This window comes from Priapulus caudatus, unplaced genomic scaffold, assembly GCF_000485595.1.
Source record: "Priapulus caudatus unplaced genomic scaffold, Priapulus_caudatus-5.0.1 Scaffold1773, whole genome shotgun sequence".
Classification (NCBI taxonomy): domain Eukaryota; kingdom Metazoa; phylum Priapulida; class Priapulimorpha; order Priapulimorphida; family Priapulidae; genus Priapulus; species Priapulus caudatus.
Genome location: NW_014578834.1, coordinates 18609 through 46374, shown reverse-complemented (window position 1 = coordinate 46374; position 27766 = coordinate 18609). Strand labels below are relative to the sequence as shown.

Genomic DNA, 27766 nt, shown 5'->3' with positions numbered 1-27766 from the left:
CTTTGTATCAAGGCAAGCCAGGACAAATGCGTCTAGAGCATGTACGTTTGGCGCGTATTGTGCAAACCGCTGGCCCGTATGTAAAATGAAACGCAGCGGCATTATGAATAATATAACATTTTTATAAGGTTGGACACCGGACAACACACGGAAGCAATTGGTAGTTGCCCCGAGAGAAAAAGCCAGTCCGTCACGGACGACTTGTTAAAATGAGCCCTGCGAGGGTGTATGAAAGTTGGCATTCTCATTGCGCTACTAAACTAAGAGTTGGCTAGAATAGTAATCCACTCAGGGCTCGCAATCCATTGCAAACATTTGACAACTCTATGGACAGGGAAAACAGCCTCAAGGCACGCGCTAATCCTGACGAAGCCAGATATTGAATGAATGAAGGTGAAGATGAATGATAATCAGTAGATTGACATTACATCCCAATTTTCGTTTTGGATTTCACTCTAGACTGCATGAGGATTGGTCATGATTCCATCATCACACCCCAAGAGGCATGATGGAGAGCCCTCAAGGAGCTCTCCATCATCCCTTTTAAAGGTGTGATTTTTAGTGGAGCTCTCCATCATGCCTCTTAAGGGTGTGATTATGGAGCGCGAAAAGACCCCCTATGGTGTCCTAGGGGAGTCATTAGTAGTCCTCCTGTACTTTTCAAATCTGAAAGCCTGCATCAAGGCAACTCTCACAATTTGAGAAGGGCACCAAGGCCATTGTTATGGAAAACTTTGTGTCATCGTATGAATTCTACTAAAATTTCTCTAAATTTACTGCACTTAGCAAGCTACACATCGTACAGATCACTGGCCATTCTTGCGCGAGCGTCGTTTCCCGCCCTTTAATCGCACGCGGGCCGAGTCCGGGCGTGCAGCATTTAAATATTCGTGTTCTACCACGGGCATACACAGGTGCACTATTTATCAATCGTCTACTGGCAGCGGTTGGCAGCAATACCACGTTATTGTTTTTGCCGCCGGGTAGACTGGTATCCGGCCTCACGCTCTGCTAGAGAATGTAAACGCTCTGCGACAAACAGTGCGGCCGCGAACCAGTCTAGCCAGAGGCAGAGGCACCGACGGCAATTACAGAAAAGGGCAAGGCAGGTCACTGCCGTCGGTCGGGTTGGATTTTCAGGGGCAGTACGGCGATTGATAGGGGCACCGCCGGCAATTGCCGTCGGTGCCGTCGGTTAATTCGAGCCCTGGATTGGTCGATGAATCCGCTCTTCAAAACGAAATACGTCACAGGTCAACAGAAATGGCGCTCGGTATATTCGCCGCTCGTCATTTCGAATATTTGTAACAGGTTATATTAGTTTAATACAGAGTATTGTGATACATAGTAAGTTCCAAGATAGCGGAGAAAGGTTCGTGTTGAGAATAAACCCAGTTTGGAAGTTCTAGTCTCTGAAAACGCACCAGCAAACCGCCCTGAGTGATTCACTCAGGGGTTCCCTGAATTTCCTCCACAGAAAACCATAGCGACGCGTTGTAACCCTATCCTGGGTTTGGGTTACATTATTGTATCTAATAGGATTTGGACGGAATTTACTGGAAACTGTCGGCAATAATAGGTGAAAGAGAGTATATAGAAACATTAAGAATTTGGTAGTAAATAAATTTCGTATTTATTTAGCATTATATTTTATTGAAACGCTTCAAGTGCCTGTGACTAGTCAGGCTGGCGTAGTGTACTACTACTAGTAGTACTACTATTAGTACTATAAGTGGTAGTTGTACTCGTACTCACAGTTACTCACTGTCACTAACGCTCGTAGGGTCTATGTCCCCCTGACATCTGTTTGACCTGGCTCGTTTAGCTATTTCTGACTAACCCTAACCCTAAATATATTATATATATATATTAGTCAGAAATAGCTAAATGAGCCAGGTCAAACAGAGGTCAGGGGGACATAGACCTTATCTGCGTCACTAACCGTGAGTCAGTGACAATGAGTCGTCATATTAGGTGCTACAATTCAGATTTCGATTGTATTTGTCATTGACATTATTTAGTGAAGTACATTTATCTCCTGCTAGGAGCCTAGGAGTCATTGAGAGTGATCATCACCATCAGCCTAAATGATCAGTGATTACTTACTTACTTATCCTCTTCACTCCCAGTGGAGCATAAATATATACCTCAAGCATAATAAATCCCAGCTTACATTGTTACAACTCGGTACTTAATTTAATTATATTCTCCACCTTTAAGTTCATTATATTATATTATATGATATAACACTAACTGCTGTGCTGTATTATTACCTGTTGGTTCAGGTGCGCTTTGTGTTCGATGGCACACCGGTAACCCCAGATGACACACCGGAGACTATGGAGATGCAAGAAGGGGACTCCATAGAGGTCTTTCAGGAACAGACTGGCGGCTAGTGGAGAACAGTCATCTATCTATAGATGTGCTTGGAAGTTTCCTCAACATGTATCATAAGCGTATAATTTTTAACTTTCTAAAATGTACAGTATTATATGTTCCCACATTTTGATATTCACATGACTTTGTGTTTTGTATATTCATTATTATCAATGTATAGCTGTTGTAAATGATGCGAATATAAATCATTTAAATAATTTCGAATTACCACTCGGTTAGATATTATATGATTAAAAAGTTATCACAAACATGTGAACAATGATATACGTGATCATAACAGCTGTTTATTTTATATAATATTGCCGTGCGAGGCCCTGTGGTAAAATCGCATAAAATTAGTGTCAAATGTATTTTTGTAAGACGAAAAAGAAACACGTTTCAAATGAACAACTCAATTCTTAATGCTTTAGAAATTAACAACGAGAGAAAAATGTCTTGATCAACAATTAATCGTCAGCAAACCTCGCTATTTCATTACGGGACTGTAGTCGATGACTGTAACTTCTACTCTAGTGAGTAGTGTTCATCAGCTCACGGACACGAGATTAGAAATTACAACATTCTTATTTTTAAAACAAATCATTGCCTAAACATCATGTCCATAAATTAATGTGCATTCTAGCACTAACGAATTAACACATACCAAAACGTGATAATAAAATGATAAAGAGATGAGCAAATGTTACCAATAACTAACTGACTATACATACATAAATTGCCAGCTCTCGTAGAGTAACCCAGTGAAAGAAAATGACAAGTACTTCATTGGTGACAATTGGCAAGTTTTACCCATAAGTTCAGGAGTGCTTCAAATGCCCACAGATGCTTTCACTAAATTGGTAACAAATGTAGAGTTGATCGTTCTGCATCTTACCATGTTCATGTTCTGACCGTGACCAGTCATCACTCAGTGACAGACACTTCACATACACTGGTAAAAGTTTTGCACTTCATACTCACAGATGTTACCTATCAAAACAGTTAGCTATGACCCTTTTTTCTCTTTTTTTTTGTCCTCAGACCATATAGGGCTTTGACAACTGAGCTACTGTGACCCACAGCCTATCCCTATTCGCTACTGACGCTTGATCACAATTTCCATAATGGTACAATTTCCTTTGGTTAATAACTCTATCAATGTGTCACAAAGACCTACTACTCTCATTCAGGTGTCACTCAGACTCGTGTATGCCGTTAGCTTTGGGGGGGGGTCACCAACGTAACTGCATGAGTACATATTTCATAGCTGGGAACGAAGACGGGTTAACTCACAGAGCACGTTACGTATTCTAACATACTGACGACCAGTAATCTCAAGAAACGAGAGCAAAAGCAATAACACAATGTCGTGTAATCGTCACGATTCGGGCCCGCCGGAATGGTTCCCATTACAGTTTGACTGCTAATACTTCATTCTTGTTTCTGTCATGAATCATGAATGCTATAATGACACACGACTGCTTCCATGAAAGCTAAAAACAGTTATGTTTGGCCTTTCGATCACAATACGTTTTAAAAATACAATTTTACAATGAAAATTCTGAGTAATACAATAAAAAATAAGTACAAATTGTGCTCACGTGTGCCGCACTGAAAGTTCCTGCGTCCACGACTGTCCGTTTTACAAACGGATACACTCAGGTAATCTCAAAACACAAACAAAATCACATCGACATGGATTTGTACACAGTACAGTGTTTGATCAAACCAACAACGCAGAAACGCGCCGAAGACTCATTCGCTCAGTTTTCCGGAAACTGCACTGCCGGCGGACGGCTCGACATGACGACGCGGCCCGTGATCGCGACCTTGACTAAGAGGGCGCCACCATCGCCGCCGCCGCGCAGTTCGCTATCATCTTCGCGCTCTTGAAGCCAGGGCGTCATACTGGCGACACCTTCGTGGAGGTGACGCGGGTACTTGCGAGCTGCCACCCACAGCGGCGGAAGCCACCGCCGCTCGAAAGATGGCCGCCGCAAGGCACCGACGAAGCGGGTGGATTCACACACGCTTGTGGTGGCTGGTGCTCACGAGTCATCAACCCTGCAATGCTTCCGTCCGTCCATCAAACAAACGTGCAAGCGCACGCACATACACAGATACATACATACATACGCTAAGGAAAGAGATGCTCTGCCACGGCACCCGCGCGTCACAATGACGGCAGTACAATCTCATGTAACGCGGTGTCCGCGTGTCGTCGTCGTGGCGACGCGATAAGAAGAAACGGGATCCAGCCCGCTCTCTCACTCATCGACTGACACCTTCCGCCGGTGAACCCTGTGTATCTCTGTGTCAAATCGCCATTAAGTTGGTACGTCGTGATTTCTGACGTCACAACACCGGGGCGATACAAATAAGTAATAAATAACCGAGTGCCAGTTGTTAGAAACGCCATAAATAGTTATGACTATCGCGAGTCCAAGATGTCAACAAAAACTTTTTTCCACAACACTTCACGTGCAAAAGTCACGACATTCTAGACATTCAGACTAGATGTTTCTGACAACTGGCACCCGTATAACTGTCATCAGTTACTGTGCACGCGCACGGCACTGAGCCCAATCCATTAACTAAGGCGTCCAATTTAAAGTGCCATCGTCACATCAGGTGGCGTACGTACTCGGATTCCACTGGACCTACGGCTGATGATTAAACAACAAAAAATCTCCCTTTTCGTCTTTGCGTTGCGTCCTGAAAATTCCATCATGATCCGTTATCACTTGCATTTGTGCGACTAGGTTTATCCTAATTACAATGGATGCAGGCCATGTCGGTCATAAGACACAAGACAAGTTTCAGTATCGCACTGGCCTTCGAGGTGTAATTGAAGGATGCGAGACTAGAAAGCAAACGGACTTCGCGAGAAAAATTAAATCAATTTTAGTAGTTTACTTTGACAACACGGGGCTTCTACTCAATAGAAAATAAGGGGTTGGATTGGTAAAAATGAAATTAGATGAAGGTATAAGTTACGAGTCCCAGCAGTTTTGGAACTGTAAACTAAGATGCCACACTTTTAGGCCCCAAATAAATTTGGTTGGTGTCATCTATTCAATTATGTCAGTAGTCTTCACATCAACTGCTCAAGGTTTCAAAAAATCCTTACCACCTGCCTGAAATGAATAGTTTGTAGTATCATCCACTGCAGGCATATCATATCAATAGCGCTATCACCTTGTGGCTCATTGATGGCCCATTATGATGACAGACTTAAATATCAGTCAAGATAAAACTACAGTGATACTAAACACGTAAATGTTTACGTACTAGTACGTATGCAACGTCCACCTTTTAAAACAACCAATTCTTTTTTTTTTTAAACCCACAGTAATGAAACTACTCGACGATTTAATTTCGAGACGAGTCGCAAATTTTAACCAACGCGGCCGTCCTCCCGAAGTAAAATCATCTAATATTAACAACGAAACCCGATGACATTACTCCAAGATTCACGATGATGAAGTACACTTACTTCACCATGACTACATGAAAGGGCAATAACGCGGTGTGGGCAAGATGGTGGCAGAGCATTGACACACAGTCCAGCTTTCCCCACTTCGAACGTGTAACGTCTGCGCTAAAACAACCTATTCTGTCAGGAGCAGTGGCCGCCTACGCTGGCGTAACGTCGACAATGGCGTTTCTGAGTGAGCTGACGATGATGATGAATCATGCACGTCAGTTCGCTTCGACACCGCGGTGTCGCGCGAGGACCGTGGCGCAGGCCGTGGCGACGACGTCCGCAGCACGACTCAGCTCCTCCACACTGAAGCCACTGCTCACCGCGACCCTAATACTGAAACGGACATCACAGACGCGTCACCACGATTACCGCCTCAACATCGCCGTAGCTAACGCGACGCGGTCAACTCTCCAGTTAGTGGCAACTGAACACTTACTAAAGTTCCTTATGTTCACTTAAATTCCTTAAATAAATTAATTTACTTAGATTGCTTTAATTTTACTGTGTTACTTGAAGCGTAGATGCTCGAGCAATTTGACAAGAACGCGACAGTCTGCGTATGTGTATGAACGATTTCATCGACTACTCACCTTGGTTTTGGCAATATGTATTCCATGTCATCGAGGTAACGTGCGAGGACAATAGCAACACCACGACTCTCAGCCTGTCATTGAAAGGAGACCACAAAATTAAACCATAAGGCAGCAGATGACGAGCACATTAGAAACAAAAGAACATTAACATCATCAAATATGGCTGGAGAGCAATTTTGAATAAAGTATTTCAATTCAAGAATTAAAAAATGGTGACCAACACTGACAGCCTTGTTATTCTAGTAACTATATAACAATACAGACGACAATTCTCTTTCAAGGTCACCACGAAGGTCACGTGAATAATCATACGTTCTACACCATGGCGACTGGTTGTTGAAACTGTAGCATCAGTAACGAATTTTGGATTTACCTCGTAATTAAACACCCGATATCGTACAAGGAAATCCAATTTCATTATTTAAAAAAAACATACCTCTTGTACAACTTCCTCTAACAGACAGACCTCCTGCTTCCTGGTTTCCATGGAACCTTCTAGACTGAGGTGCTTTATGGGAGAAATTGGCAATCCCTTCAACGTCATCCCCGGTATGCTACAAAACAAGCGAATACCTAAATCGTCGCCGGCCATATTGATTCTTTAACCCATATAATGAAAATTCGAGGTGCTTCATGAATCTTTTACGTGATTCTCCCACTATGCAACGATTATACCGCAGTGCAAGGCTTCGCCACCGCTGTTCCCTGCCATCTACAGCGCAAGGTTCAACAAAGAAACAGCCTCAGACATTTAGCATTACTCAACTATGCTAGCAGATAGAACCGTTAATATCAGTTGGTTCAAACTTCATGTAGTTTACAACCTTCCCCTCCTTGTCAGGTAACAGTGTTTGCTTGCACCATAATCGACTATACCCAGATGCAGCCCCCCCCCCCAAGTAGTCGTTTACATTCTGTCAATCGTACATAAGCGTATATTTTATTATGACCTCACGCAAGCGAGCAGAAATTTCGCAATCACCTTTCCTTCTACGTGCATACGACAGGCTCTTTCCACCCCCCTTTTTTCCTTCTTTCTCCTCCCACATCACGGCCGCTCACTACCCTGTGTGTGTGTACCTCTCCCCCCTCACTACCCCGCGATACCGTACCTCTCCCCCCTCACTACCCCGCGATACCGTACCGCTCCCCCTCACTACCCTGTGTGTGCGTACACCTCCCCCCTCACTACCCTGTGTGTGCGTACACCTCCCCCTCACTACCCTGTGTGTGCGTACCTCTCCCCCTCACTACCCCGCGATAACGTACCTCTCCCCCTCACTACCCTGTTTTTGGGGTGGTGCCCGTACACCTCCCCCTCACTAACCTGTGTGTTGGGGCATTACACCATCGCGCCCTCACTACCCTGTGTGTGTGTACGCTCTCCCCCATCACAAGCGCCTGTGTGTGCGTACACTCCCGCCCTCACTAACCCTGTTGTGCGTACACCTCCCCCTCGCTAACCTCGTGTGCAGCGTAACCTCTCCCCCTCAGCTACCCTGTGTGTGCGTACACCTCCCCCTCACTACCCTGTGTGTGCATACACCTCCCCCTCACTACCCTGTGTGTGCGTACACCTCCCCCTCACTACCCTGTGTGTGCAATACACCTCCCCCTCACTGTACCTGTGTGGCGCGTACCTCTCCCCCTCACTACCCGTTATGCATACACGCTTTCCCCTCACTACCCCCTGTTGTGTGCGTACACCTTCCCCCTCACCTACCCTGTGTGTGCGTACACCTCCGCCCCTAACTACCCTCGTGTGTGCATACACCTCGCCGCGTGCACTACCCTGTGTGTGCGTACACCTCCCCCCTACTACCCCTGTGTGTGCGTCACCTGCCCCCTCATTACCACTGTGTGTGCGTACACCTCGCCCCTCACATACCTGTGTATGCATACACCCTCTCCCCCCTCACTTCGTGTGTGCGTACAAACCTCCCGCTGCACTAACCCTGTGTGTGCGTAACACCTGCCCCCCTCATTTACCTGGTGTGTGCGTACACCTCCCCCTCCACTTACGCTCTGTGTGTGCGTACCCACCCTCCCCCCTCACTACCCTGTGTGTGCGTACACACTTCCCCTCACTCCCCCTGTGTGTCCGTACACCTCCCGCCTCACTACCCTGTGTGTGCGTACACCTCCCTCACTACCCCCTGTGTATGCATACACCTCCCCCTCACTACCCTGTGTGTTCGCATACACTGCCCCCACTACCCTGTGTGTGCGTACACCTCCCGCCCTCACTACCCTGTGTGTGCGTACCTCTCCCCCTCACTACCCTGTGTGTGCGTACACCTCCCCCTCACTACCCTGTGTGTGCGTACACCGTTCCCCCTCACTACCGCTGTGTGTGCCGTACCGCCTCCGCCTCATACCCACCGCTGTGTGTGCATACACCTCCGCCGCTCACTACCCTGTGTGTGCGTACACCCCCCCTCACTACCGCTGTGTGTGCGACACCTCCCCCGCTGCACACCCTGTGTGTGCGTACACGCTCCCCCTCCACTACCCTGTGTGTGCGTACACCTCCCCTCACTACCCTGTGTGGTGCGTGGCACCTCCCCCCTCACTACCCTGTGTATGCATACACCATCCCCCTACTACCCTGTGTGTGCGTACCTCCCCCGCCCCCCTCACTGGACCACTGTGTATGCATACACCGTCGCCCTCCAAATACCCTGTGTGTGGCATAAACCCGCCCCTCACTACTCTATGTGTGGCGTAACCTCTCCCCCTCACTACCCCTGTGTGTGCCGTACACCTCTCCCCCCTCACTACCCTGTGTGTGCGTAGCACCTCCCCCTCACTACCCGTTGTGTGCGTACAACCCTCCCCCTCACTACCCTGTGTGTGCCGTACACTCTCCCCCTCCACACCCTGTGTGTGCGACAACCTCCCCCTCACTACCCTCTGTGTGCGTACGCACAGTCGTCTGGCCACGCTCCCCCTCACTAACCCTGTGTGTGCGTACCACCTCCCCCTCACTACCCTGTGTGTGCGTACACCTCCCCGCCACTACCCGTGTGTGCGTACACCGCTGCCCCCTCACATACCGCTGTGTATGCATACACCCTCCCTCACTACCCACTGTGTGTGCATATCACCTCCCCCTCCACTACCCTGTGTGTGCATACACCTCCCCCCACTACGCCCTGTGTGTGCGTACACCTCCCGCCCCTCACTAACCCTGTGTATGCATACACTCCCCTCACTACCCTGTGTATGGCAATACCTCCCCCTCACTAACCCTGTGTGTGCATACACCCCCCTCACTAAACTGTGTGTGCGTACACCTCCCCCCTGCACTACGCTGTGTGTGCGTACACGCTCCCCCTCACTACCCTGTGTGTGCGTACACCTCCCGCCTCACTACCCTCTGTGTGCGTAACACTCTCCCCCTCACTACCTGTGTGTGCATACACGAATCTCCCTCACTGGCCCTGTGTGTGCGTACACCGCTCCCCCCTCACTACAGCTGTGTGGCGTACACATCCCCCTCACTACCCTGGTGTGTGCGTACCTCTCCCCCCTCACTACCCTGTGTGTGCGTACACCCTCCCCTCACTACCTGTGTGTGCGTACACCTCCCCCTCACTACCCTGTGTCTGCTAACACCTCCCCCCTCACTACCCTGTGTGTGCGTACAGACGCTCCCCCTCACTACCCGCCTGTGTATGGCATACACCTCCCCGACTCACTAACGCTGTGTGTGCGTACACCTCCCCCTCACTACCCTGTGTGTGTGTACCTCTCCCCTCACTACCCTGTGTGTGCGTACACCTCCCCCTCACTACCCCTGGTGTGTGCGTACACCCTCCCCCTTCACATACCTGTGTCTGCATACACCCCGCCTCCCCCCTCACATCTGTTGTGCGTACCTCTCGCCGCTCACTCTACGCGTGTGTGCGTACACCCCCCCATTCACTACCCTGTGGTGTGTGTACGCTCCCTCCCCTCACTAAACCCTGTGTGTGCGTACACCTCCCGGCTCAACTAATACCCTGTGTGTGCGTACCACCTCCCCCTCACTACCCTGTGTCTGCATACACTCCCTCACTACCTGTGTGTGCGTCCTGCTCCGCGACTACCCTGTGGTGTTTCGTACACCTCCCCCTCACACCTGTGTGGCAAACACCTTCCCCTTCACACTACCCTGTGTGCGCGTACCTCTCTCCCCCTCACTACCCTGTGTGTTGCCGTACACGCTCCCCCTCACTACGCCCTGTGTGCGCATAAACCTCTTCCGCCCTCACCTACCTTTGTGCGTGACCTCTCTGCCCCTCATACGCCTCTAGTGTGCATACACCTCCCGGACCTCACTACCCTGTGTTGGCGTACACCTCCGCCCTTCACTACCTGTGTGTGCAATACAGCGCTGCCCCCTCACTACCCTGTGTGATGCGTACAACCTCCCCCTCACTACCGCTGCGTGGTGCGTACACCTCCCCCTCAGCTACCCCTGTGTGTGCGTACACCTCCCCGCCTGCACTACCTGTGTGTGCGTACAACCTCCCCTCACTACCCTGTGTGTGCATATCCTCATCACCCTTCAGCTACCCTGTGTGTGCATACACCTCGCCCCTCCACTACCACGCTGTGTATGCATAACCATCCCCTCACTACCCTGTGTGTGTGCGTACACCTCCGCCCTCACTACCGCTGTTGTGCGTGGCACCTCCCGCCTCACGTACCTGTGTGTGAATACACCTCCCCCTCACTACCTGGTGTGTGTACTCCCCCCTCAATACCCTGTGTGTGGCATACACCGCTCCCCCTCAACTACCCTGTTGTGCGTAACCTCTCGCCCTCACTACCCTCTGTGTGCAGTACACGCTCCCCACTCACTACCCTGTGTGTGCGTACACCTCCCCTCACTACCCTTGTGATGCATTACACCTCCCCCCTCACTACCCTGTGTCGTGCGTGCACCTATTCCACCTCACATACCCTGTGTGCGCGTACACCTCCCCCTCACTTACCCCTGTGGTGTGCGTACACCTCCCCCGCTCACTACCCTGTGTATGCGTACAGCCTTCCCCTCATTACCGCTGTGTGTTGCGTCGCCACCTCCCCCCTCACTACCCTGTGTGTCGTACACCTCCCCCACTACCCTGTGTGCGCGTACCTCTCTCCCCCTCACTACCCTGTGTGTGCGTACCTCTCCCCCTCACTACCCTGTGTGTGCATACACCTCCCCCTCACTACCCTGTGTGTGCGTACACCTCCCCCTCACTACCCTGTGTGCCGCGTACACTGCTCGCCCGCTCACTACCCTGTGTTGTGCTATCACCTCCCCCGTCACTACCCGCTGTGTAATGCCATCACCTCCCCTCACTACCCTGTGTGTGCCGTACACTCTCCCCCTCACTACCCTGTGTGTGCGTACACTCTCCCCTCACTACCCTGTGTGTGTGGTACCTTCTCCCCTCACTAGACCGCTGTGTGGCATACACCTCCCACCTCACTACCGCTGTGTGTGCGTACACCTCCCCCCTCACTACGCTGTGTGTGCATACACACTCCCCACTCACTAAACCCTGTGTGTGCGTACACCTCCCCTCACTACCACTGTGTGTGCGTACGACGTCCCCTCACTACCCTGTGTTGCGCGTACCTCTCGCACATCACGTGCTATGTGTGGCGCACACCTCCACGCTCACATACTGTGTGTGCGGTACACAACTCCCCCTCACTACCGGCTGTGTGTGCGTACACCTCCCCCCTCACTACCCTGTGTGTGCCAATGACACCATCCCCTCACTACCCTGTGTGTCTACACCTGCCCCCTCACTACCCTGTGATGCGCGTACCGTCTCCCACTCACTGCTATGTGTGCGCACACCTTCCACCCTCACTACTGTGTGTATGCGTACCTCTCCCCCTCCACTACCCTGTGTCTGCATACACCTCGCCCCCTCACTACCCTGTGTGTGGCATACACCCCCCCCCTCACTCCCTGTGTGTGCGTACACCTCCTCCCCCCCTCACTACCGCTGTGTCCTGATAACACCTCCCCGCCTCAGCTACGCCTGTGTGTGCATACACCCCCTCATTACTCTGTGTGTGCGTACACCATCCCTCCAACCGCCTGTGTGATGCATACACCTCCCGCCATCACTACACTGTGTGTGACATACACGGCTCCCCCATCACTACCGCCTTGTGTGTGTGTACACTCCCACTCAACAGTACCCTGTGTGTGGCGTACACGCTCCCCTCATCTACGCCTGTGTAGTGCGTACACCTACCCGCCTTCACTACCCTGTGTTGTGTGTACACCTCCCCCTCACTACCCTGTGTGCGCGTACCTCTCCCCCTCACTACCCCGCGATAACGTACCTCTCCCCCTCACTACCCTGTGTGCGCATACCTCTCCCCCTCACTACCCCGCGATACCGTACCGCTCCCCCTCACTACCCTGTGTGCATACACCTCCTCCCTCACTACCCTGTGCGTTTCTGCCGTAGTATGCGCGTACCTCTCCAGCTTCTGCTGCATGTAGGTGGCGTTGCGTGCGAGCGTGACGAACATGTCGGGGCTTCGCTGCATCTGCTCGAGCGAGGTGATCGTCGATGAAGCCAGCATCGAGGGCAGTGCTGCCGAGAACGCGTATCCAAGACCTCCCAGCCTCTGCCGGCAGAAACGCACGCACGCGTTAACGACGATGATGATGACGCATGCACGCACGCTTTAATGACAATGATGACGACGCGCGCGGCTTAACGACGTGTGCGGTTTGATGATAATATGTGTGAGTAATTAATAAAGTGTCCGACCTAACAACAATGTGTCCATCTTAAGGACAATGTATGCAAGCCTAACGACAATGTATGTTTATCAACATCACGTGCATATTAACGATCATGTGCAGAGCATCTGGGTAATAATTCACATCATCACGGGATTATATATCAGGGAAACACGAGGATTCAGTGATGGATTGGTGAACAGCAGCAACTACTCAAGAAACTACACGGACAGTCGAGAGATTTAGCGAAGGCACAGAGATTAAGGAATTTAGATTGACGGCAGTATTTAAGCAACAAACTGAAGAGCAATTCCTGAAGAAATCAGTGATAGCCACACGTGAGCGACTAGGCGTCAAACTGGAAAGCGCGAAGAAAACTTGAGGGGAGGCACCGATGCAGTAAACGCGTTCGCACTAACTGAGCTACAACCTTTAAACATCGATGCGGCCACTAGGGACTTTATGCAATCGACGTTAGACGCACAAGCGGGATGTCGTCGTTGCTAGGTCTGGGTTCGCTGCTAGGTCTGAGTCCTGAGCTCCACCACTCACCTGATGGTTCATGACGAAGGCTCTGCCGCCACAGAATCCGCCGGTTGTTGCCATACAGTTCTCTAACGAAGCCCCGATCCAATCGACGTCCGTTATCTGTGGGGGGAGGGGGAGGGTTAAACGTCGCACGTGCAGAACAAACGTCAAATTGCGTCCGTTTAAACGGAAAAACGGAGCATGGAACACCTAAATCGATGTGGTTTATGTAGTCGTGCGTAGCAGTCGACAAATTTGTTTTATGAAAACTTTTGAAATGGGAGAGTTTTGCTTGAAAGCCATTTTTATCACACATACATGATGCTGTGTAGAAGCATGAATAGAGTATTGTACAGTTGTATGATACAACAACAATTTTAGTTTCATGTCAACATATATATATGTATATGTGTATGTATATGTGTATGTGTATGTGTATATGTATATTTATATGTATGTGTATGTGTATATGTATATGTATATGTATATGTATATGTATATGTATATGTATATGTATGTGTATATGTATGTGTATGTGTATATGTATATGTATATGTATATGTATATGTATATGTATATGTATATCAGAAGTAGATAATAGGGAATCCCTATTATCTACTTCTGATGTATACGTATATCAGGAGTTAATAAAGACAAAGGAGTTTGACACGTATTTGGTACTGATTTCACTACATTTTGTCATACGAGTTCGATGTGAATAAAAATACAAATGTATACAAACATGAGCTTCCTTTGTTCACTGGTCCTTATTCTATCTTCCGGTAGTATTACAAACCGCGTAGCTTCCTTCGTTTTGACATAAATCGAACTTTTGCACGACATGGTTCTCACGTTATTTACCGTCGTGTGGTGTAGCCAAGCGGTAAATTCGCATACACAGCAACTGGAAGGAGGCGCGGTAGGGATTTTAGGCCGTAGTCTAGCCGAGTGCAGAAAATGCGCTTAGAAATTAAGTTACGTTGCACCCATGCTGGGTTTAAAAATTAAAACTATTTTACATTGAAACTATAGTTAGAATGCCTTGTTTTTATGGTTGAATCCCGGAGTTTTTTTTAAATAAACGCTGCGCTGGTAAAATATCTGAGCTACTTCACCCGCAGAGGAATGATGTGTATGAATGTTAGCGAGTAAATTGACGCTCCAGCTGATTGTAGCTTTTCGCACGTGTTTTGCATAGCAACCATTACTATGCAATTGCAGGCAAACACATGTGTTTACACCTTACTTATCATGACCATCTGTATGTGATAAAGGCGAGAGTTAACGTCGTCATCACTCGGCTTTGTTAGCCGAACAAAAACTTCTTCGCGTTGTCCATGCTGTAGATGTAATTCTTGTTCTTGCACATTTGCTTTGACGCTTCACTCTAGTTCTGCCACATCGATCATATTAACTTTGTCCTCTACTTCACCTATCTCTAGTGCCGTTAACGGTCTTGTAGCAATACACCGTTTGCACCTGCGGCCAATTCTGCGTTCTGATGTTTTTGAAGAATTTCTACGTGCATGAACTTTCTCTGCCATTTTTGAACTGCGAGCTACGAGAAAATTTCTCGCGAGATAACGTACGAGAGACGCGATCTCTGTCGCGCCTCCTTCCAGTTGCTGTGTATGCGAATTTACCGCTTGGCTACGCCACACGACGGTAAATAACGTCAGAACCATGTCGTGCAAGAGTACGATTTATGCCAAAACAAAGAAAGCTACGAGGTTTGTAATACTACCGGAAGATAGAATAAGGACCAGTGAACAAAAGAAGCTCATGTTTGTATACATTTGTATTTTTATTCACATCGAACTCGTACGACAAAATGTAGTGAAATCAGTACCAAATACGTGTCAAACTCCTTTGTCTTTATTAACTCCTGATGTATATGTATAAGTATATGTATATTTATGTTTATGTGTATGTGTATATTTACATGTATATGTATATTTAAGTGTATATGTATATGTATATGTATATGTATGTATATGTGTATGTGTATGTGTATGTGTATGTGTGTGTGTATGTGTGTGTGTGTGTGTATGTGTGTGTGTATGTGTATGTGTATGTGTATGTGTATGTGTATGTGTATGTGTATGTGTATGTGTATGTGTATGTGTATGTGTATATATGTATATGTATATTTATATGTATTTGTATACAGCATATGTACACGTATATATATAATATAATATAATATATCACTACTTACAGGTACGCCGAAGTATTCTGTGACTCCTTTCCCATTGGCACCCAGCACGCCGAAAGACAAACTCTCATCCAGAAACATTCTGACCTTGTACCTCTTTTTCAATTCGATCTACATCACAACGAGAACGAAAACTGCAGAATACGACCAATAGGAGCAAGTTTGTACGCAAAACAAGTGCACATCTTGCTTTAACTGACTCAGACTGCCTCACTAAACGTCTGTTTAACTGCTCGTCAATCGACTTAACTGCAGTAGCTGCGTACGAACCTAACCCCCATGGAGACGCGTAAGATTTTCTCCTGTTCCTGTTTCAGGAATCTACTCTGCAGCATCTCAAATGGAGCTCCTAGAAGATTCGGAGACGCTCGGCTGTTACCTCGACATCTCGGCAGCCGTCGATCAACACTTACAGAAGTTCTCATCTACCGACTGCCAGGTAACAGTCATAAATTTCTCTGACAACTTCCTTTATTTCAAAGGATGACTGTTACCTGCAACACATGACATGGTTTATGATTAGCTAATGATCAATGTATTGCTGGTGCAACTCGGAGCACTTACGAGTTTTGGCAGCGGGCAGATGTCCCCATAGTTCATGTACAGGCCCTCTACGACTAGAAACCGTCTCAACGTCAATGCCTTCTGCGGGTTCTGAAAGAGTCGTGAACAAAGTGAATAACAATAACAATAACACAACAATAACACAGTGATCGACCGGCAGAGACAAGCGAACGCTAATCAAGGATGCACGCTGCGACGAGATCTGCATTCGACCGAAACGTCATCTCAGTGTTTCCACTGTATTGAGGCGGGCCGCCTCGCTCAAGTTCTCAGCCGCCACACAGAAATTTGTCCCAAACACCGCCTCGCTGACGAAAATCACTGTTCTTCCATTAATAAACTATACACTTTATTGAACTAAAACCGAAAACAGCTTAGAATGCACCAAATTGCATTATTTTTTTTAAAACTTTCTGCTAGTCAACCACAGGTGATCGCTTTGCTAGGACCGCAAAACGCGCAAACACACCAACATTTTTTTACGACCTAACGGACCTTTTTGGCCAGGGGAAACAGTGTCATCTGCAACTAGTTCCTGGCAAATATGAATAATGCTCCTGCGAGTGGGATAGTGCAAAGATTTGGAATAGGATTAGGAAATGTCGTTGGTTTGGTTTGGTAGAGAATGTGGGAGCTTTTCCCGTGCTACAGCTCAAACTGCTGCACTATTAAATGACGCATCGAATTTCCAATAAAAATTTCCCGACAACGAAAAACAGAAAAAGAATGCGACGGTATCAACGAATAATGAAACGTAATGCAGCGCCGACGACGACAAGCGTCGTTAACGTAATTAAACGCAGAGGACCGCCACTCGACGTCGTTAATTTCGCGGTTGCCGCGGTTACGCCGACAGTCACCTTCTGGTCAATGTCGTCCTGAAGCTTCATCATGCGTTCGAGGTCGTCGGCGTCGTTGTGCTTGAAGAACCACACCTTGGAGCGCGACGCTCTCAGGCCCTGCTGGATCGCGAAGCACGCTCCCTCGTCGCTGCCGGAAATGATGGGGCGGGGGAACAAGGTTACAAGATGCCGTGCGTGAACCCTAGAACCCTAGAGGTTTCCACCCGAGGAGAAGTTTGCTACCCACTAGACCAGTGCTTCTCAAACGGCTGAATGGTTCACCAAAAGTTGAATGAAATTATTCTGGGGTAAATGAAACTTAAAAACCAAAAACATGAAGAAAATTCAGTCGCGGGTGAACGAAATTTTGCGATAAAGACCCGAGGGTGAATGACACCGAAATAATTTACGAAGCGCCGCATTAGACCGCCACTGCCTGCAAGGATACGCGCGCGCACGCCGAGAACAAAAGAGCAGAAGCTCGCAAATAACTCGAGATCCTGTGCCGATCGCGTTTCGACTCACCAGAAGATTACGTCGCCGGACTTTGCGTACGCGGGGATGGCAGTGGACAGCACGGAGAAGCCGTAGGAGTACTGCGCGACCTCCTCCAGTCCCAGGAACGCCGACAGCTTGTCCTCAAGCTCCAGGTGGATGTCTACAACGCAAAGACAAGCGAACGACAATCAAGGTTCGCACACGGTATGACGGTGGGCGAGAGAGGAGCCCCTGTGTTTTGTGTAGCTTGTGGGGGAGAGAGAGGAGCCCCTGTGAACTGTGTAGCTTGTGAGTGAGAGAGGAGACAGCGGTACAGATCGCGTCGCAGCGGTTTTCAAACGGACTCGACTTCTGTGAGAATCTCGTGAAATCGTCTACTGGATCGTGTTCCATAGATGCGATTTGTGGGATTCGCATGGACTTTCCTGGTCTCTTCATTAAATACTCACCGATCGTTCCATAGAAACCCCTGGGTCCACACGCGCCAACACCGTATTTCTTCAGGGTCTTGATGGCACCCGCCTGCATTCCAGAAAATAGATGTCATCATGGTACAACTCGTGATTTGGTGGTGCTAGATTTTTCACTAATCTGTGGTGCCATGCCCCACAACTGAACGATGTTAGCAATTATTACTCGTTGTTTTTCGATGTGTGAGCAATCAAATGTGGATGGAATCCTATATGGCAATTATATTACTACTTTTTACTGCAATGACTCGTATCATTGCTGTTGTTGTTGTTGTTGTTGTTGTTGTTGTTGTTGTTGTTGTTGTTGTTGTAGTCAATGTTGTTACTTCTACTGTTGTGTTGTTGTAGTTGTTGCTGTTGTTGTTGTTGTTGTTGTTGTTATTGTTGTTGTTGTTGTTGTTGTTGTTGTTGTTGTTGTTATTGTTGTTGTTGTTGTTGTTGTTGTTGTTACTTCTGCTGTTGTGTTGTTGTAGTTGTTACTGTTGTTGTAGTTGTTGTTGTTGTTGTTGTTGTTACTTCTGCTGTTGTGTTGTTGTAGTTGTTACTGTTGTTGTAGTTGCTGCTGTTGTTGTAGTTGTTACTGTTGTTGTAGTTGTTGCTGTTGTTGATATTGCTTTTTTTCTCCTTCTTCTTACTAAAGTATAAATTGCCAGCAGATAATCATGTTTAGTATTATCGCCCTTTCATTTACTCGCCTCTATTTCTTCGTTTCCATTCATGTCGAGAAAGTTAAGAGACGCCAGGTTGATACAATCCTGACCATTGATTCGAATAATCTTTCCGAGTTTCCTAGGACAGAAAAAACATTTGGCTTAATACAATACTTACTTAATAGCTACAAAATTACAGCAACCAGCTAGACAATTGCTGTTAGAGTATCCATCAAAGTTTACCAACACCAAGTTTTACCACTTGTAATATATTGATAGTCGTCACTATTACCTATCACTCAGTCCATTTCGTTATTTTTTTCATCTATTTTTGAACGATACATTGCAGAGACAACTAAACTTATACAGCAAGCAGTCGCAAATGTTTAAGGTTGATTTTCCTACGTTTCGAAATCATGTGCAAATAAATTTAATGCTATGTTTAAATGTCATGTTTATTCATGTTTATATTCTAGCCCTCCCAGTGTGTGCTGTTGACATTACACTATCAACTAGGCATTTATAATAGGGCAGGCAATGAAACGTCAGCATTTCTCAAGTGTTCTAATCCAACATGATCAGGCCACACTAATGCTATACTGGACCGCTCGGGATAAGTGGTGGTGGTGGTGGTGGTGATAGTGGCGGTTCAATACGTAAACTCAAAGATTGTCCTTGCATTTAATAAGTAACTATATTAGCAAGAGATAACAATACCCTAATTAGGCATTATTGCCTCTTGATATTAGGTAGTACCAGGACCATACACATAGTCACATACAATATTGTATATATATATATAAGTTTGTGGCACTACCGATCGATGGCCCACTCGATATCATTCAGGATAAAACTACCCACATAACGGACCTGCCCATGTGATCAGACGATCGAGTTCATACACCTTTAACCAATGTTTGTTCAAGATTGTAACGATGGTGACAAAGGAAGCGTCGACGGCTGGGGACAGACGGACAGACGTGCCACAAACTCACCCCTCGAACGATCGGGGATGCAGGCCCGGGTGATCGGCCGGAGTATCCGGCACTAGTGGCTCCGGGGTCCATTCCTCTACCAGGTCCTCCTTCTCCTGTAGCGACAAGCACACAGCGAGTCAGCGCACGCGAAACGGTGAACACGGCAATCGCACGCACACGCAGACGCTCGGAACGTTTCGAATGTTAAGAGTTTGGTAGTAGATACATTATGATTTAATTACCTTCATGTTACTATGGAAACGTTCTATTAGTGTCTGCGCACGCAGACGGGTCACCGCCGTCTTCTCAGCACGACAGACAAGTGAGCATGCAGAAACACGCAGAAAGCCCCAGATCTGCTCAGTCACTCAGGCCATCCTTAAAAAATTATGTTTGCTGTCCTCTGACCGACCCACGAAAATAGCCGCGACCCAAGTTTTTTTTTACATTTTGGGTTCCATATTTAAATTTTTTTTTTTTTACATTTTTCATAGTTAAGACACACAAAGCATGTATGGCAAACATAAGGACAGACTTAAAATAACTATTATGCCTCACAAAAAAAGACCTACCTACCTACCCACTAAAAAAATCATGGGTCGGGGGACAGCAAACATAGAATTTTTTAAGGATGGCCTCAGCGAGTGACGGAACCCAGAAGCACCGTGGTGTTCTGTGGGAGGGTGTGCGGAGGAGCATGATGGGAGCGACCGCTGGATGATCCCTGATCACAACGAGACAACATGTGGCATTGCACTTACAATGAGTTGCTCAAGGTTCACATTAGGAATTTGTTTTTTCACTTGGCAACCTGTTCCCAACCCTTTTCCTTGCTATCGGTGCATTACAGCGTACTCTTATGAGCAACTGATATGTGACTGGTTCAGAATAAAACATGTGCACTATATAATAATCTATACTATAATTTGGATAACCTTGTGTGTGTGTGTGTGTGTTTGTTTGACCTCGATGTTCTCTGTCATTTGTCACTCAATCGTGGTAACTGAAGATATATTCAGAATCACCACGTCTGGGCGATTGGTTCTGGCTGAGACAAACATTTAAAAAAGTTAAAAAGTCAAAAAATTGTAAAAGTCAAAATTCTATCATCACGTACGTGGAAATTATTTCGCGTGTCTTGCCTGCCGCCGTAGCGTAGTCGGTAGGAGCACGGTTTCATAACCTGAGATTCCAAGTTTGAATCTCAGCTGGGGAAAAAAATTTTCTCCTTTACTTTTTTACTCTTTAGTATCTACTTCTGCCACTTCAGCATTAATTTCAAAATGTAAAAAATAAATTTTACTACATTCATTAAAAAAATTTGAAAAAAAATTAAAAATTACTATTTTTTTACCATTATTATTTATTATTATTTTCATGTTCTTTATATATGGGGTCGACTGCGATGGGATCAGATCGGATCCCATGAGATGGCATAGGATGGGATGGGATGGGATGGGATCAGGAGTAAGATAATATAGGATCCTATATTATCTTACTCCTGATGGGATGGGATAGAAGACGATGAGATGGGATGGGATGGGATGGCATGGGTGGCATGGGGTGGCATGGGATAGAATGAGATGGGATGGGATGGGATGGCATGACATGGCATGGCATGACATGCGATGGATGGATGGATGGAGGGATGGCTGGCTGGATGGATGGATGCGTGCATGCATGCATGCATGGATAGATACATAGATAGATAGATAGATAGATTTTGCGGTATTTTCCTTTCAGCCAAGTGGTCACTAACTGAGCACTTTTTCCCCTGCTCACTTATAGAATTGCGCTCTTTGTTTCTTCCCAAAATGTTTTTTTGTTTCTGTTTTCTTTTCAGTTGCATGAAATATTTAACTTCAACTGTGTCACTTACATGAAGTTTATATTTTAAGGCACGATTTAGTCTTTGTACGGGTATTAGTCTGCTAGTTTAAATTAACAAAGCCTAAACACCTAAAAACCAGTTCAAGCACGAATATTCCTTGCGATTACACTATGATTATTTGATCTGTGCATATCTAACAGCTAGCACTAGCAATATTGGACTCTTAAAATTTGCAAGGGCAGTGTATATCTACGTATTGCAACCAACTGGGTCTGTCAGCATATTGTCACGCGCGCACGATTGCTCAAGGTGGGGGGGTATTTATCTAGGATTCTAGGGTATAAAATGTATGAGTCTCACAAATGGACATCCTGCACTTTGTAGTTTGTACATGTACACATCACGTGTACCACTACTAACATGTGGGCATACTGAACTTTGTATATCTAGGCAATTCCACAGTGACTGACGTGACATTTTTTGTCATTTCTGAACATTCAGCTCAGATCTTAGACAACTTATATAGTACCTTCTTCCTCCAAGTACTGAACTTTGTATATACACACACAAGTGTCACACCAGTGACAAATGGTCACCCTAAAGTTTGCACACAAGTGGGAAACGATACTCACAAATGTCTATCCTAATCTTTGCTCATACGCGCGCACGCACGCACGCACACACCCACATGCACGCACGCACACACACACACACACACGTCAAGCTACTAACAAATTGCAGGATGGACTTTGTACACACGTGTATCACGCCACTGACCACAAAATAGCAACCCTGAACTTTTTCCACACGTGTGTATCACACCACTCACCACAAAATAGGAACCCTGAACTCTGTCCACACGCGTGGATAAACTATAGCCTTGTCCCGAGCACGTGCGTCGCAAACCACGGACTATGAGCAGCGTGGGGGGGGGGGAAGTGAGGTTCATGGCTATACCCACAGAGTCACGATATCAGGAGTGTATAACATAGAGATTATACAGATCTCTATATGATAGACTCCTAATGATATCTACGTGCACGAGGAGATTACCGGCGGTCCATTTGCTTTAAATCAACCTAAGATTTCACGGTCAGTCTTTATGGACGGGAAGAGACAGCTTTTGGATTTATGGTGCACTGATCTTGCTTATATGCATACAGGTACTTTTGCAAACAATACATGATATACTGATTCCAATGATATGAAAAGTGAAATAAAAAATGTTCTTGGTAGGCACGATTTCACAACATGGTTAGTATTGGGGAACAGCTTGGTGCTTATGTACTTAAGTGACTCGTGAAGCATACTGGAAGGAGAAATTTTGGCAATAGTTTATCATTTATGGTGAATATATAGTACGTGAAAAATTATCATGGATACGTTGCGTATATATATATGTGTACACGTACACTATACATCGACATATTTGCCCGTCGACCTACGCAATACTGAACTTTTGCATATGTGTGATCATCTTATCTTAGGCCTTATAGATCTTCATTATCTCATTATCTTATGATTATCTCATCTGATCTTATCTTAGGCCTGTCACCAGTGCTTGAGCAAATTACGTAAAAGATCCTTCACGTTGGGCTAAGGTTAAATGATTGTTTACCCAGTATTTAGTTTAATGAATAAATGTATACTACTAAAACACCTACAGTTTAAATCATTTTTTCAACAGATTCTACCACCCATTAATACTGCAATCGTGGCTTGGGTTACTACTGGGAATGTGAACTCTATCAGAGGGATTCATGAGGATGACAAGAATGTAGGCACCAGAACATATGAAACTCATTGGACTTGTCAGACCGAAGACATTTTGGGGGTGCAGGTACAACAGATTTCACCTGCAGAACAAACCAATTGTTCGACACTATTATCTCAGGGACTGCACGGGCACTCGATGTCAGTGTCAATTACCAACAACAACAACGGCAAAAATTTAGGAGGGACTGGCATCAGGCAGCTCACTGCATGACACACTGTCTACCATGAGCAAGATTTCACACTTCACGATTCACGCTTGACCTATATTCTTTACTCACCTTTTGCGTGAGTTTCGTCCGGTGGGGTTTGTAGCTCTTTGTGAAGAACAGGACTTTGATCAGCCAGACCAGCAGTACCGCTTCGAGAAGGAGTAGGTACGCAGGAGCCTGCAAAAAAATCATACACACAGGCATCATTAATTAATCGTTGAACTACAGCTGGCTACAGCCAAGTGAATCAGGAAAAGCTGTTGGAACTGTAGAACGATGACAGCAAAAGAAAGGAAAGCTATTGGTGACTTACGATGGCATTCTGTGACTGCTGTGTGGGATCGTTAACCTCATATATAAAGGTGGGGTGTCCCGGTTGGCGTTTACAACCTAGGATGACATGTGACCTATAATCACCTATTGGCTTAGGTGGGTTCCTTGTCAATTTAACGCAGGAAAAGGAAACAAGTTTAACGGCACCGCCCGCGGTGACAGCTAGGCATGCTCTGATTGGTGAAAATTAGGGCAAAGTTTTGTCGAATTAGGGAAATGGTCAACGCGTCAATAGCAGTTTTCCAAGTGATACAGCCCACGGCGTCCACACGCACGCTCCGACGTCAGGTGGGGAGTTCAACGACTTCCGCTTCACCGATAATTGAAGCTATGATCTATAATTATGGAAGGTGGTTGTGGCATTGACATTCACTACCTACAACTTGCACAGCATTATGTCCTAAGGCCATTTTAAAACCCGTTTCTTAGTTCAACTTTGTAGTGACCCCCCCCCCCCACTTCACAGTGACCTGCCAATACTCAAATATATTGCCAAAGACAAAGGTTACCAATAGGCAATACTAAGCCAATAGATAATATATTACATCTATCTTGCACATTCTTTTAGACGAATATAATTTATATGTTGAATCTGAAATTTAGTGGTGCAGATGGTGTCGTTGTCGTATCAGGTATTACAGATATGTACCCGAGGTAGTTTTAGGTTGTTTATTATGTTTATATTTTTATATGAGGTATGTTTAGGGTTAGGGTTAGGGTTAGGGTTAGGGTTAGGGTTAGGGTTAGGGTTAGTGTTAGGGTTAGGGCACACTTCTGTAGTACAAGTCTGGTACACTTTGTGTATACATATATCTACCTCGGGTCTATATCTGTACTGTAGTACCTGATACGACAACGACCCCTTGGCTTGAGCTTTGCCTTGGCTTTAGTGGTCGACTTAATTACCAGCAGTAACCATAATTCTTTGAATCTACAATTATCGGTAAGAGAACAACCCCTACGAGTCTATCAGACTGGTTCTGATTCAGAGACTACAGTGAACGACAGTTTACAATTTACAGTATTTTACACACACATGGTGACTGTCTATACTATGAGTGCAGTAGGCCTAGTCCTGCAACTTGCAAGTGCACTGCTGCTGCAACATAAGGACCTAGGATATGCAATTCCATTTTACGACACTGCACCGATGTGCGGATAAATGCACTCAAATAAGCAAAATCACCGCATCAACATGAGCACTAATATTTAAGTATTACGATCCATCAAACGTACTTACTGAACGTAACTGCAGGATGATCTCCTGAAGATACCACACTCCTGTCCTCATGATTGTCGAATAAATCCCCGATGGGGAAGCGAGAGCGTAAGCTGCAGGGTATGCCTTATAGCGCCACCTTTTGGCGGAGATTTGTTTCACTGTATGCTATTATAGTATCACTATAGCCATAGGATCTCTAACTGTATTAGTATTAGTATAGTAGAGATCAGTGTATAGTATGTACTGCTCTGCTAAGCTAACATTTTTCGTCTTGTATCATGTTGAAGTTTTTCTAACAATCGTTACATTAAAATGTTCTTTTTCTCCAGAAAATGTGTAGAGTAGAATAGGTGTTCATACTTTTATCAATGATGAATGAACCTTAGATGAAGAATGTCTTGGTGAAATCACAATAAACCTTTATAAAAATGCTATGTATGAGGGTGTATATCTGGTACTATAGCCATCGTTGGCACTGCCACAGACAGTGTGGCCAGCGTGGCTGTGACAGAGGCAACGAGGACTATAATACGAGAGCTAATGAGGGAGTATTCCTTGTATGCTAATGCTATGTTGCAAAACAAAAAATTGTCGCCTTGCATTTGAAATGTCTTTACATTATGCATGTAATCACAAAATTTATTTTTATTAATTAAACATATTAGATTTCACATCATAACATAGGACGTCTGTTGCACACGCATGCATGGCCTCACTGCATACAAGCTTCCGTCAAGAGCTGTGACCACGAAAAAAATGTATTTACAATGATTTCAACACAGTCAAAAACACATTCATTTGTATTCTGCATTACATCACTTCCAAAGCTATGCCTACGAAGCCGCAGCAGTCATTCCCTGCGGCGGTTAATCTGACAAAAGGCTTGACAACCTAGCTGGCAGAACTCCGATCGCAATCACAGAACGACTACGATAAAAATGTTTTTAAAACACGATGTCATAAATTACGTGGGAAACAAATGTTGCGCGAAAAAAAATCGCCGATTCTCGCGACGCGTCAGGCGTAGTTTGTCCTCCGCGGTTGAAGCTGGAAACCAACATCATGGGTCATTCAAATTAGCCAATGAGCGCAGCAGACATCTAACGTTAAAACCGCTCGCAACGTCATCGCCGACGGCTCGGCGATACGAGTTCTCACGTCGCAAAAACATGCACGCTGACAATTACGAAAAATCAATGACGACACATCGAACACACGTTCGCCGCATTAAATAACATATATATACTCGACGTTTTGATCTAGCGAGCGCGTTGGCTTGTCGTCTGCGGTCGCCCGACGCAACGGAAGCCGCGGCGCGAGAACGCCAGGCCGGGACTCCGAATTTAGAACCAAAAACTACGGCCGACCAGCTAGTAAGAATGACGCGCACCGCCACGACGAATGCCGTCTGGAAACCTGCATTCCGTTCGATCCACATCCATCCGCGCAAAATCCCGCCGGAACGATGCCTGTAGCCAGCCGGCCCGCCCTCACTCCAGCCCCCGTCGTCGTCGGAAAAGAGCCGATGGGTGGGATACGGAGCTACGGAGTCTTTCCCTGGCCGTGGTCGCCAGTACGCCCCCTAGCAGAGCCTCTGTCCTACACGCGCGCGCCACTGTCGTCGTATCACAGAGTGGCGTCGCGCGACCGACCGACCAAAGTCAACCACCAGATGGCACCACGGTCTCCGAGTGGCGCCTGTACATGACGCTCTCTAGGCGGCGCCACCGCTACTTGACGGCCTGCAGGTGGCGCCAGTACTCGTCGCTCTCAAGGCGATGCCACTATGTGACGGTGTCCAGACGGCGCGACAGCTGCGCGACGACCTGCAGGTGGCGCCGCTGCGGCTACTCGACAGCGTCGAGGTCGCGGCGGTGGACGCTGGCGCACGCGTTGCTGATGACACGCAGCGCGAGGGTGAGGTCCGGCTGCGTGAGGCTGCTGCTGACCGCGAGACGGATGCTCGGCCGCAGCGGGTGCGCCTCCTCGTTGTGGAGGTAGCGCGCGACGGTGAGCGCCACGCCCTGATTCTCGGCCTGCGTGCGAGAGAACGGAGAATGAAGCGCGTGATACGTGCGTGTTGTACGTACGTGTTTATTTATTTTGTAATTATTGTTATTAAATAAATATTAATATTAATTAATTATTTTGTTTAATAACTGTATTTATTTTGTTTAATTTACTTTTTTGCCACATACTAGGTGTGACTGCCTGACTCTCAGCCCACACGAAATGGAATATGTGAATAAATAAATAAATAAATATATGTATATAGATAAAAGTATATTATATACATATTTATTTATTTATTTATTTTGCCATACACTCTGAGTAAATCTGGTTTTTAGCCTGCGAGATATATAATATATATTATTAATATATATATAATAAATAATATTTATTTTACCATGACACAGCGTGAGAAAGCAGTCAGAGATGCAACG

General features: G+C 46.4%; 2 protein-coding genes across 2 annotated transcripts in view; both read right to left on the bottom strand.

Annotated features, from left to right (window-relative positions):
* Positions 1 to 2661: 2661 nt before the first annotated feature.
* On the bottom strand, positions 2662 to 25423 carry LOC106817567 (serine palmitoyltransferase 1-like). The gene is made up of 14 exons (XM_014822242.1): positions 25341 to 25423; positions 23837 to 23944; positions 19970 to 20064; positions 19020 to 19113; positions 18304 to 18376; positions 17882 to 18014; positions 17375 to 17504; positions 16515 to 16604; positions 15954 to 16061; positions 13760 to 13855; positions 12938 to 13089; positions 6893 to 7010; positions 6454 to 6527; positions 2662 to 6196 (listed from the first exon to the last, which is right to left on the bottom strand). The coding sequence occupies exons 1-14, from the start codon at positions 25389 to 25391 to the stop codon at positions 6079 to 6081; spliced, it is 1440 nt and encodes a 479-aa protein (XP_014677728.1). The 5' UTR covers positions 25392 to 25423; the 3' UTR covers positions 2662 to 6078.
* A 524-nt stretch (positions 25424 to 25947) lies between these two features.
* Positions 25948 to 27766, bottom strand: part of LOC106817568 (serine palmitoyltransferase 1-like) — an 11388-nt gene continuing 9569 nt past the window's right edge. Inside the window, exon 13 of the mRNA XM_014822243.1 lies at positions 25948 to 27358. Within this exon, the coding sequence (XP_014677729.1) occupies positions 27170 to 27358 (189 nt within the window). The 3' untranslated portion in view covers positions 25948 to 27169. The remainder of the gene's footprint in view (positions 27359 to 27766) is intronic.

Bases quoted from the DNA above. Each gene is read 5' to 3' on its own strand.
- LOC106817567 (XM_014822242.1), bottom strand. From the start codon at position 25,391: ATGAGGACAGGAGTGTGGTATCTTCAGGAGATCATCCTGCAGTTACGT. The intron at 23,945-25,340 runs GTAAGTACGTTT...ATTTTTTTGCAG, and splicing joins TCATCCTGCAGTTACGTTCA to GCTCCTGCGTACCTACTCCT. The intron at 6,197-6,453 runs GTGAGTAGTCGA...TGTCCGTTTCAG, and splicing joins TACATATTGCCAAAACCAAG to TATTAGGGTCGCGGTGAGCA.